The sequence below is a fragment of the Falco punctatus genome, assembly GCF_963210335.1.
Source record: "Falco punctatus genome assembly, chromosome: 8".
NCBI lineage: Eukaryota > Metazoa > Chordata > Aves > Falconiformes > Falconidae > Falco > Falco punctatus.
Genome location: NC_137588.1, coordinates 37761554 through 37774853, shown reverse-complemented (window position 1 = coordinate 37774853; position 13300 = coordinate 37761554). Strand labels below are relative to the sequence as shown.

The window sequence follows — 13300 nt, the reverse complement described above, 5'->3', positions numbered from 1 at the left end:
CTTACTGCTGTAAGCCTTTTCAATAGACTTATTAACAGTGCTCTTACTGACAAGTTTTTCTGCAAAAATCTTGATACCTTTGAAGCATTACAGTGGAGTGTGAGGGGAAAAAAATAGAAAGTAAATGCATAAATAAAAGTCATAGGCTGCTGCAATGGTGCCCTGTGTTCCGTAAACGTAGATCTCCAGGACCCAGATTACCAGAGAATCTATGGAAGGCAACATGTAGGATCCAATCAGTTAATTCTGTTCATCCATAATCCTTTAAGTTTGTTTATTTATTTGTGACTGGCAACTAGCTAATATTTTTAGTCAAATTTACATTGTTAATGTTGAAGTCCGTATATAATTCTCAGCATCTTTTTCTTCAATAACTGTATTCAAGATTTTTCAGGATTTTTACACATAAATAGTTTTTATGTTCACCTCCTTTGTCTTGCCTTATTACTTCCTTCCTTTTTCTTCCTTTAATAGTGATATAAAATAGTGATAGAAAACAAAAAACCCCAATTTTATATTGACATTACGTGATATCTGATGAGTTACTTCAAAATATGTGACATATTTGATAAAAATTTAATGAAAATAATTATGTGAGTAAAAGTGAGAATGTTGTTAAGGTAGATTTCTAAATGCCATGCTTCCAATCAAAATCTGTTGTGTAGATAGGTAGAATAGGTGCAGCCCGTGGAGTCATATTTTGCAATCTCTTAAAATTATAGCATTCTTTGCAACAGTACAGCATGGCACTTGGCACTGTAAAAGTTTTTCTTGACTAGCTGTACGTTTGTTCGCAGACACCTTATCGATACACAGATGTTAATGTAATCTTTGTAATTTCTTACCATGTGTTTTGTTTGGTATCAGCTGATCTGGAATATTTCTTCAGATCATCTAATCAGCATTTATTTCACCTGCTGCTTTTCAATTTGGCCAGACTTTACATATGTTTCATGATTTTGAATCCTGCTTCTTTATCTTCATGCACTGTGGTTGTGCAAATGTGTCAAATACTTCATTTTTCAGTCTGCCTCATATTATGATAGCTAATGGGCATGCTAATGGCATATATTTAACTATGAGTAGTATATATTTTCTTATATGAAACAGTTTAAGATTCTTGTATGCACAAGTTTTATCTTAACAGTATAATCATTGTTTGCTTTGTTACTATTACAAATCATTGATTTTTAACTGCACCATTCTTCAGCTGTGATTAACTTTTGGCTCTTATTGATTCAATTATTTAAGCATACTTATATTGGCATATAGCTGCAGTGAACAGAACTGCAATGATGATACTGGTATCATAATGCATACTCTTTTTCTAAAGTTACAGCCAGGTTTATTAAGAAGCATGACATCCCTGAAGAAAATTTGGAAAGAGACCCTCCTCAGTTTTTCCACTGCTTTCCTAAGGGAAACAAAGCTTGTGGTCATTTTTTTCTGTCCATCTGTTTTATCAGTTTGTTGTCATACCATTTGCACTCAATAACAGAAGTGTGAAAGAAGTGGCAAGGTAGCAGAGAGAAAGGAGATTGGTGTCTGTTGTGGAGAGACTTTGCTGTGAATTAAAGGGGTGCTGCAGGTCAGTCAGCTCAGGGATGGCTGTGGATGAGCGACTACTGCATGTGCATCTCTCTGCTATGAAATAGGAAAGGAGTACTGGGGATGCCATAGGGACAATGAGGGCAAGTATATGAAAAGTGAGATTATTATTATTATTTTTCCTTTAAACCTTTTGTAAAGATTGGACCAGGTGATATTTTGAGGTCCCTTCCAACCTGGGCTGTTCTGTGATTCTATTGTGCCTGTCCTCTAGGATCTGAAAGGGAACTGTGAGTGATTGTGGAGCCTGGGGCTATGAGAAGCAAACACTGGAGATACTGCAAAACATCCTTGGAAAGACTGTGGTGGGCTCAGAATAATAGGATGGATGTTGGTTGTGATGAGGATAATCACAATTCATTTTAATTAGTTTCTGTTTCTTTAGACAGGTCTTGGATAGACATATAAATATAAAACAAAGTCATGGAGGCATTCATGTGTGGAAAAGGGGAAAATTATGTTTAATATGTGGGTTAAAATTGTGGGGAAATTATTGAACAGCTAATAAGCAAAATTAAAAACTCTTCTCAGCTTTGCTTGAAGCACATAAGACATATATTGTAGCTAAGTACTGTCATAGTGGCACATGTCGGTTTTCTTGAAACAGACTTTTTGTTCTCACTGTAATGTGTTCCCCTAGAAAAACAGCCTTTTAAAAATTTAACAAAAAACCCCAAAACAAAACAAAACCCCAAATTCCTAGGAGTAATTGACAAAGTGTTGTCATCAGCCTCAACATTTCTTCCCACCCTTTTCTATGTTGAAGCAGAATAAACACTTCAGTCTTATGGTATACTTGATAATCTCCTTATTTGCCTATTGGATGCAACTGGTTTGGTTTGGTGCTCCATGTGTTACTTTTTTTAAGCCCAAACTTGCCCTGAGCTTCACTAAAAAACAACCAAAAAAAAAAAAAAAAAAAAAAAGACAAAAAAAGAAGTTTTAGAATTCACTAAAACATTGTCTGCACTGAAGACAGCAAGAGACAACAAACCCAAGTCAGAAATTTATTGACTTCAAGGACTATTTCAGTTCTTGTCCTAAGGAAATTTTACATTCATGTAGCACATTTTAAGTGTCTAGAACTCCAGTACTAATTACGTGGCCTAGCTCTCAAAAACTCTGTGATGTTTAGGTTTGCTGTCTCAGTTTTAACAGCACTAAAACAATGCAACGTAGCTAGAGCAACCTAACAACAAACACACTCACAGATTTGTTCTGATCTATGGCAGTTTGAGTATGGCTGGTGGACTAGACACCATTTTAGATATTTCTGTTGCATTTTGGATGTACTTTGTAGTGTCTTTGAACCTGAAATTCTTCAGTGAAGGACAAACTTGCCTTTAAGTAGCAGTTCAGGCAGGTTGTGTTGCCATCTTTGGTTTGCACTCAGTATCCGTTGCTTGTCTTCTCTTGATGATCTGCCATAGAGAATTTAGGGTCCTTCTTATTCTTTTTGACTCGAGTTAGACTTTCAGATTGTGTCCTACCAATTGCCAGGTTTTGTCAAGTATATCTGGAATTTTACAAATGTAATGGGTACAAGCGTTGTTTAACTTCTTAGTGGTATGAATGCATGTACCTAGTTATGTCATTGTTTTTAGAAGACAGTCTCAAAAAAGTCAAGTTATTCTGTGCAGAAGCATACTGGACAATTACAAAAACAAATCTCTGTGTAATACACATCAGTATCTGTGAATTACATTGTCTGCATTTTCTACTGATTTTACTGGAATGCTCAGAGAAAATGATTGTAAATACTGATATTGTAATTTTAGGATTTTATTGTGTTGGTGTACAGTAATATTTTTTCTTGGCTGTTCTTTTGCTTGGAACTTAACCTTCTCATTTTGTAGTCTACCTGTCTTTTACTGGCAATGCTACTTCAATTGGAGAACTTTTTTTATATAAACACATTGAAAATATGTTTTGTATCAGGCATCTAGCCTGATAGCTGTATATTTTAGCATGCTTAGTAGCAAAACCAGCCCTGATCTGATGGAAGTATAGGACCATGTTGTATGACACAGAACAATGCATTTCAGTGGTCCGTGTTGAGGAAGGATAGGGTTTGGACTATTATTTACAGTTTAAAGCCTTTTTTTTATCCCCTCTCTTTTTGGTGTCTCACCTATTTCTTCTCTCCTGATTAAGTATCTGGCAGCTGCAAATGCTTAATCCAATACACTTGTGTAACTTATGCCTATAGGAAGGTGGAAGATTATTACTAAAGAGGATATATATTAAAAAGTTTTTATTTCTTTTTGAACACTTTCACAGAGTTCCCAACATGTGAACCACTAACTCAATTTATATGCAAAAATGGAAGATGCATTAGTAGCAAATGGCTCTGTGATTCAGGCAAGTATCAAATGTTCTATATCTGACACGAGTATGGTAGATATTACATAAATACTGCTTTGATAGTCGCGCTTTTCCTCTGAGACTGATATTGCTGGTTTGGCTTGTAAGTGGTCAGAGAATAAATACACTATTTTAAAATTACTGACCTGACCTAGAAAGCAGTAATATTTTAGCTTCATATAATGAATGATGCAGTGGATGTGGTAATAGTTACAAATGGTATATTCTGTAGAATGAAGTGTGATGTACACTTTCATTATTAAAAAAAAAAAAAAAAAAAAGCTAACCTATTGCTTGTGGGAGTATTTTCTACTTTTAGAAAAAAAAAATTGTTCCAGTGACCAAAATATCTGATTTATTGTTGTTTCTGGTCAAGTTCAATTTAATAAATAGCATCTCTCAAGAGGTAAGGCTAGCAAGACTTTACAATTTAGTTATTTCTTTTGTCTGAAAGATTATATCTTTGAATGACAGCTGTTCAAATGAATCTTCTCTCAGAGCTTTTGATGTGGGAGTGATGTCATGCCAGTCCTAATAACATTGGGTTGGTCCTTCATTCACCATAGCATTTGCTATTACTATAATTTTGTGAGACTGACAGGAATTCATGTCTGTAAATGGACAGACTCCCCACTTTATCGCAGCGCACTGAAATTCTGTCCAAGCAGATCCTTCAGCGTTTACCTAACACATGTATCTTTTCCATCCCTTGATGATCACCATCAAATTATGGGAATTGCGTTAAGATTGTTGTAATGACTACAACATTAGAGTAATGAGAAACTACATTCCACCCTTATTTATGTGCTGCTGTCTTTCTCCACCTTGTGCTGTTTCAAGTACATGGAAGCAACGTTTGTAGTACTCTTGAAAAGAAATTTTGACATCAGGTTTTCATGGTTTATATGAAGCTCTTTGTGGCTGTGCTTAACTATGTAAGCTAACTTAATGATTCGCTGAGAATAAAGTAAACCCACTGTGTTTGGAAGCCTGTGTAGTTACACACAACTAAAGAAATAAAGAAAATCTACAGCCTTCTGATGCTTGCTGGTGTCTGTGATGGGGTTAAACTGTCCAAAATGACAGAGTCCAGTATTGTTGGTAAAATAGACCTAAGGAATTACTTGCATTAGAAATAATTTTACTATATGCCTTATGACAGTAAGCATACTATTTTATTTACTGCATGTGATTTTTCTCTTCCCTTTTTGGCAATATAGTTTTCACCTCACGTCTTTTATCGATATGTTTTATCTTTTAAAATATTTTTTTAAAATTGGTATTTGCAGATGATGACTGTGGTGATGGAAGTGATGAACTAGGGTGTATTCACTCGTGTTCTGCTGATCAGTTTAGATGTTATAATGGTAGATGTATCCCAAGTCATTGGGCATGTGATGGTGATAATGACTGTGGAGATTTCAGTGATGAAAACAAAACAAACTGCAGCAAGGCAGGTTAGTTGTTTTCCTTTTTCCTTCTTCCCACATTTTAAAACTCAAAGACTATTGTAAATACACAGGGCCCATATTCAGTCAATAGAAAAAGAGAAAATGCTTTTAACCTTGCTAAAGGTTGGAATGGAAAATATGTCAAGTGTAATATGATAATACAGAATTGTATTACAGAAGAAGAATACAGTTGAAAACCAAATGGGTATTATACTGAGATAAGTTTTGTAGTTTTAGTTTACTGAATTATGCTAAATGGGATGTTTGTCCTTTAACAGATATACATGCTGCCTAGATAAAGAGACAGTAAGTAGCATTCTTTAAGTTAGTGTTTATATTTTCTGGATTTTTTTAATGCAATAATACCTTCATTCTTCTATGATCCAAAATTTTGGCTTGTTTCTGCCCGCCCCTTCCCCCCCCCCCCCCCCTTCCTCCCCCGTACTGTTATCAAAGTACAACAGTGTTTTAACAAACTACTTTCTGTATTAAATGCCATACATTGTGTTTATTTGGCTGGGGAGAGATGGGGAAGATGCTTGTAGCAAAGGATACAGAAGAATCAGATAAGAATAAGGGCACTTTTTTCTTCATATTTTTCTCATAGTGATTTTTCCACAACAAAGTAGTTGTACATGATTTTATAGCTTTTTTAAATGAGTTTTTATTCTAAATCTAGTTGCAGACCTCATACAAATGTATGAATTAGTAGAATGCTGTGCCTGAGTTGTATAAAGTCCTTGGGTTTTTTGTCTTTACAAAAATTATTATTTGTCTGTATAAGAATAATTGGTCTGGAATTATAACTTTCTCACTCTTCACATCCATTATTGACCTTTAAGTCCTGTTTTACCTTTTTGTTTACAATACCATGTTACACTGGGATTTGCGTCGCTGAAATAGCCCTGTTTTACATAGCTATTATCAGTTCATACATCTTCTGTCTCCTGCTCTGCTATGTGATGCACACTTTCCAGCAACTTCTTTTTGTTTTATGATGGAATGCATCAGTGCAGGTTATTTGGGGGGGGGGGGGGGGGGATAACAACAAAAAAAGCAAACAAAACCAAGGCTGTTTTAAATAAAATAAACTCTGTATTTATGGACCGTGCTATAAGAATTTATTCAAATAGCACTGTTTGGTACAGACAGTAATGCGTAAGTTTATTACTTAAAAGTAGATGTTATTGCCATTAGTATGTTATTAAATATTCACGGTGGTCATAGTTTGAGAAAGGAAAGGCAAGGATAAAATTGAAAAGACCGTCATCTAGAAAACACTTGGAGAATTAAGTATGTGATGAATAATTAAAATCATGTCATTACTGTGCTTTGAAACATTCAAGACTGATTCCCATAGCTGTGCTGAACTGAAGTTCATTGCTGTGGAATATGGAAAAGCTACAACCAACCTGCTGGTGCTGTAATAGCACAAGCCAGGCAGGTGTCAGAGCAGCAGTGTGACCTTTCATGTTTTGTGAAGTAGGAAATGGACCTTGTTGGAAAAAAGAGGAGACTAAAGGGGGAGGGAATGTAGTTTGTGGGTGAGAGGTGGGGTTAACAAAGCACCACGAAAACTTCGTCAGCCTTGGTCTTCCTTACATCACCAAATTCATTCCTACCTGACGGCTATGGGGAAAAAAAAAAAAATAATAAAAATTGGTACTTATCTTGAGCCTGTGATGGAAGGGGGAGTGAAGGGAATGAGTATGATAAAAAAGAGCTTGTTTGATGCCTGCATTGAAGTCATGAGTAAGGAACGAATAGTGAGTTTTGACTGTTATACTTGGGAACTCTGGTTTTGGCTTTGGTTGGGAAGGGGGATTGTCATTGTAGGCTTGGCATGGAAAAAACTCACGTGAGCAAATTATTCAGTGTAATTTTTTTGTTGTTGTTTTTTCCTAAGAAACTTCCTCTCTGGGAAAATGCAATGGGAAGGAATTTCAGTGCAGTCCTGATGGGAACTGTGTTCCCGAGTTGTGGCGCTGTGATGGAGAAAAGGACTGTGAAGATGGTAGTGACGAAAAAGGTTGTAATGGAACTATACGTCTATGTGATGAAAAAACAAAGTTCTCCTGCAAGAGTACAGGTATATACTTGCCAGATAGGTTTTGTTCTCATTTACTTGTGTTGTGTGCCTATGTGATTTGATCACATATATACTACTTGAATACTGCTTTTAATGTTTAATACTACTGAAATGATCTTACTTATTGTATTTGTACCAGGAAAAAAATTATTAATATACTTCTCTAACCTCTTTTCTGATTTACAATATAAAATGGATGGGTTTTGAGATTGTTTAAAGCTGAAACTGTTCTATATGATAGTATATCAAACCAAATACTTAGATGTAGGATTTAATAGTACTTCAGAGTCTCAGTACTGTCTTCTGTTTTCCATCATTGGCCCTAGAAGTAAGTTGATTGAAATAGTATAAGGTAATTAGCTAGAAGACTTCAAAGAATTAGAACTACATCAGTGGAAACTGAACTGCAATATTGGAAGAAAAATGCATTCTTTGAAAATGTTTAAAATCAAATTTTGCTATGTATACTTCATTTAAAGATGTAAAAAGAATGTGGCAATCTTTACATGAGGACGTTTTGCAAAATGATGCTTATATGGAACTTTTTCTGAAGGCACAGTCCACTTAAGGAAGAAATAATATATGTCAGCACTGTTTTAATCTTTATACAATTTCTTTCAAAGCTTATTGAAATAGTAGGGGTAAAATAATATTCAAAGCAAAATTTAATTCAGGAAATAGTAAGTAGTAATATTGTTGCTATTAGTCAACTTTAATTATTACAGGAAAGAAGAAGCCATTCTAGTGCCTGTGTTATAGCTAAGCATGGTAAGTGTTGCAGTGTAGTTATGTGAGCTCTGTCCAAAAGTATTTGTGAACATGTATGGATACAGTAAGACACTTTATTCAAATCTACAGTGTAAACGGTGTGATTTTTATTACATGATCTACTTTAGAATGTCTTAGAAATGCTTGGAGGTCTGTTGTTACTGGGGTTTTAAAGTTATAGAAATCATATCAACCCTAGCTGAAATTCAGTATTCCATATTTATTTATAAACAAAATATTACCTTTTTTGTTCTTAGAGTTTTCAGAAAGATTTGTAGAACAAGTAGCTGTTAAATGAAATAGCTTCAATAAGTAGAAAGGGATTATTCACTTTTAATAGAATGGTCTGTTTCCTGACATAGACTGACAGAAACCCTGACACAGGAAATACACTTCAGCTTCATACTGCCTTTTTCCTAGTGCTGAAATGTGGAAAAGGTCTCATAGTACTCATACTATGCTGCCTCATTATGCACTTACCTATGTTTACAGTCATGCGCAAGGAGGGCAATGTCTCAGTCTACAGGACCAAGGATGAAACGCGACTTCTCTTCCTGTCACACATAAATACAGCAAAAAAAATATGTTCCTTAAATATTTGCTGAATTCAAGGGTATATGGCTTTGATTTAGAGGAAAATGCAGTCATGCTTGTTGGTTGTGTGAAGACGTCGCTACAGGATGTGACAGTTTAATCCGTATTTTTTTTTCTTTTCCTATTTTCCTTCCATCAGTCCTAGAAGGAGCAAGACTGCTGTTCTGGAGAAGGTGTGTTAGTAATGCATTGGAACAGAAAACAGCAAAAGCACATTTTTTTCAGCTACTTTTCAGTTTAATTCCATATGGTGGGACAAATGAGTAATAATTTATTCCAAATGAAATTGTTTCTGTCATGATCCTTTGAGATTTCAGAATAAATAACATTTTCTCTGTGCATTATTCTAAAGAATTAATACTCTCTGGCTTACACATTCATGAGAGTGTTTCAGATAAGGACAAAATGGGTAATTCTCCCCTTATAGATTGCTAGGTGGTGGCATATAGGTGCATTTCTAACACAGAATATGTAGGAGCGTGTGTATCAGGGGAAGTGAAACCTTCAGTAAGTTTTGAGGGAAATGACAGTAAGCGAGAACAGTAATAGTGAAATGTTACTGCCCACTTTTTTTGCTTGCTTTTTTTTTTTTTTCTGTGGCTATAAATAGTAGCTGGAGGGTCTTTCCTTCCTGTAGTTTTTGTTGGCTCTGGTTTATCTGTCATAATGCCAAAGGGCTGAGTGTCACATTACAATTACAGCATTTGTCAGCCTTCAGCCAAACGTGATTTTTCTGGTTAGATTAATGGTGATCTCAAGAACCAGTCTTATCCAGTGCCTTTTCTGATACGCACTTAAGAAGATCCAACAGAGAGGGTGTTCTGTAATTTGCATAGATAGCTTTTAGTAATTTGCCTCCAATAGTTGAACACCGCTTCCTAGTAAGTCATCTGAATCTTTGCTGGAAGCTTAGTTGATTGTCTTCATCTTTTCACCAGTATAAAAATCCTTCAAATATGGAAAGACTTCTGTCATACGTCTCCTTAGTCACATAATTTTTTGAATAAACAAGTACATTTTTTTCCCCTTGCATGTATTTTTTTTTTATTTTATTTTATTTTTTTAAACCTTTAGTATTTTTGTTGGTCTTGCTGGAACTGTCTGACCTGTGCAGTTCTTGAGTTGTGGTATCCAAATTCAGCCAAAATGCTGCAGGGCAGTCGAGTTAACATATTTAAGAATGAAGTTTCTAATTATTTCAAGAACATCACATGGTTGTTTGTGCTCACGTGTCATGAAAAATATATTAGTTTGCTCAGCAGTAAGATACGAAATGCAGTAACTGCCTGATTGAGATGGACTACTGTTGATCTTCTAGCCAGTTATTTTCTGCTTTTGAATTAAATTACACTTCTTTTAAATTAGACTAGGCTAAATTAGATTAGTGATAGATCCAGCTTCCTATTTTATATTATGATTCTGTCTTCCAAAAATTATTACAGGCACGTACTTCAACTCACTTTTATATACTATATAAATCTATCCTTTTTATTCCATCTCCCTACTTTGCAATTAGTAGTACTGGACCAGGAGCAGAATCTGTGCGATCTCACTTAAAAAGTCATATAGTTACTCCAATGATCATAATCAAGTACTTCTGTGAAGACAAATGCAAAAGAGCCATGAATACTTTAGTTTAGTAAGCAGTAGATCTGAATTGTAATGTGTATTTCTCATACTGCTTATATTGCTTTCAAGAAGCAGTTAATGTTGTATTTTGCTATTTTTAATGCTACCCTGTGGACTGTTATTTTATACTTCTTTTTTCTCACATGTATATATATTGGAAGGGGGGGAAATGAGGGAAGAAGTAGGTTTTCTTTGGATTGGAGAATATGGAAAGTACATGGGAAATGAAGTCACGTGGTGATCACAGTGATACAGGAGGAGAGCAAGGGTGTATATAAGAGTCAAGATGTAGGTATGTGACACATAGAGAACAATGGAGAGAAGTTAATGCTGAGGAAGGCTGAGAAGGAAGCATTTCTGAGGAAGAAGATGATGAGGAAATTGGTAGGGCTGCCCTAGAGATAGATTCTGTAAGGGCTCATCAGGAAGAAAGGGTTACTGTGGAGATACGACTTCAGAGGAGTTTTGAAAGAGGCTAAGATTTAGTAAAAACATAAGAATGAGACACATGGAGAATTTCAAAGGTTGGGTGGAAAAGGTATTGGTCATAAGGTAGGTTCACCAGTGTTACTTCCACTTTCCCTGCCTGCTCTGTCTCATCTCTCACTTTTAGATCTTTAGAGCTGCACATCTTGTACAACTGCTTTAATAACCTTTTTGAACATAATGATGGTTCAGAATGATGAAATTTCTGATTGGAGCGGGTGGATTCAGTTAACATTAAAAATTCAAATAAAAAACTGCCACAGCAAGTAAATGAGAAAATTATATATGTTGTTTTAATACTAGTTTTATCCTCAGTTCATGGTATGAGCACATTCATTGTGTTCTGTGGTAACAGCTGTCTTCTTTAGGCCCTGAAATATTTTTCTTCTGTGTCATCCAGGAGTCATTTATAAATATCTGCTTTCTCATAAAAGGTTTTCAGTGCCAGAAATTACTGTGCTCTTGAAACAGTGTAGTTTGGTTTAAGTCTCAGGTATATTCTGCAGGACAAGCAAGATCATTGACCATCACAACATTTTGTTAAATGTGTCAGATTTGAACATTCTTTTGTTTTGATGGTAATTAGTTTGAGTCCATTCTATAGAAGGCATGACAGCTTTAGGCAGTAAGAATTAACTGTAAGAGGAAACTGAATGCAATTATTGCTCCACCAGTACAGTTTTCCTACAGTCGAATATATAATCAGTCAAGAGACTTCCTGGACTCAGCATCCCAACAAAGACTGAACCGTATGTAAAAAGTTAATTCTGTTGTACTTCTTAATATTTTTAGGAAATGTTAGAGCAGCATTTAGATCAGGCTTTCACATGTACTTACTGCTTCAGAACTTCTGATTCACTACTTAACACGTCTTTTCTGTTAAAAAAAAAAAAAAAGGCTATGGAAAAGAACAGATATATCCATTGAGGCAATTGATTTATGATGGAATTTCATTTTAAAAGTTCCTGGAAACCAAAAATTTGCGTTTCAATAAGGGGCAATAAAGCAAAAATACTTCAGTGAATTTTAAGTAATGATTTCAAGACAGTTATAGTACTTCATTAAGTCAATTTCTTTAGAACTTTGGCAAAGATTAATTCTTTGCAAGTATATTCAGTTCAAGATCGTGTCATAGCTATTGTAGTGGAAGATGAATCTTTTATTATAAAACATATCTTCATTAATGTAAGAGAAAGACAGGAAAACTGGTTTTCTCTGTAAACATTTGTATGTATAAAAGATTAAGAACCAGATTAGTAGCTCTGCTGGAAGCAACATCAATTTACTTTAGGATCTTGTTAGTTTGCTTGACACTGGTGTTTTCCATTAGCTTTCCTTCTACTGCTGTGTTATAATATATAAAATCAATGATCATTTCAAGATAATAAAGAATATGGACACTTTTTAAAAAACACTTATGATCGCATGTAATGGAAAAACCTGCATACGTGTCATGCATACTTTGTTTCCTCGTGTCTGTGCAATTCTGTTTTTTCAGTGTAGGATACTTGGGACTTTGCCCAGTATATAAAATAGTGAATGCTTTTAATTCTAATTTACCCCACTCCCTGTTTTAAGTTTTCTGGGTGATTTTGCACTGGTAAAACTACGTTCTGTTCTTTGAAATGACAGTCACTGTACTGTAATCCTGAAGTTTCACTTCTTGCTTTTTCCCTTGTGAGTGCTGCAGAAACATATTTTTTTCATTGTTCTTCTGTGAAGATGTCGGCAGCAGGCACTGTTACCATTAAAAGAGAACTTTAAATAAAAATCATTATGCTAATCTTAATGAAATACTTCTTTTAAAGGAAATTGAAATCTGCTATTGTATTACGACAAACAGTGGAGTTACAGTTAGGAACAGTTGTTACTCTGTGTGAACAACAGTACAGACTCTCTTTTGAGGTGATTTTATATTGAAACATGTCATAGTTGGTGAAGAATAAAAGACAGGCTGTTGCAGGTTTGACACTGAGGTGTATTAAAGAACCAGCAATATTAGAGTTTTACCCTGGTTGATTATTTCACACACTCACTCGCTTGCCTCCCCCACAAAGTTGTAATCAATCTCAGTTTCCTGCTTGGAAGATTACTGCTAAACTGGGAAGGGTGGGCAGTAAGTCGTGTCAGTTTGTGCTGTACAACAGTTTGCAGTTAGTAGTCTCAGGCATCACAAGTCAGTCCCTGGGAGTCCACCAACATTGCTGTCAGTGGATTCAGACATTTCTAGTATCTTCTTTTTTCCCATCCCAGCCTGATTTTCTTTACCAAAGTAGTTTATAGGCAGAAGCACAGTCCTAGCCAATGATTC

The 13300-nt window shown here is 35.2% G+C and overlaps 1 protein-coding gene across 1 annotated transcript in view; it reads left to right on the top strand.

The window, feature by feature from the left end:
• LRP1B (LDL receptor related protein 1B) overlaps positions 1–13300 on the top strand; it is a gene marked incomplete at its 5' end in the record, with an annotated part of 587496 nt that overhangs the window by 312423 nt on the left and 261773 nt on the right. The window contains 3 exon segments of the mRNA XM_080399306.1: positions 3889–3969; positions 5262–5429; positions 7330–7512. Of these exon segments, the coding sequence (XP_080255432.1) occupies positions 3889–3969; positions 5262–5429; positions 7330–7512 (432 nt within the window).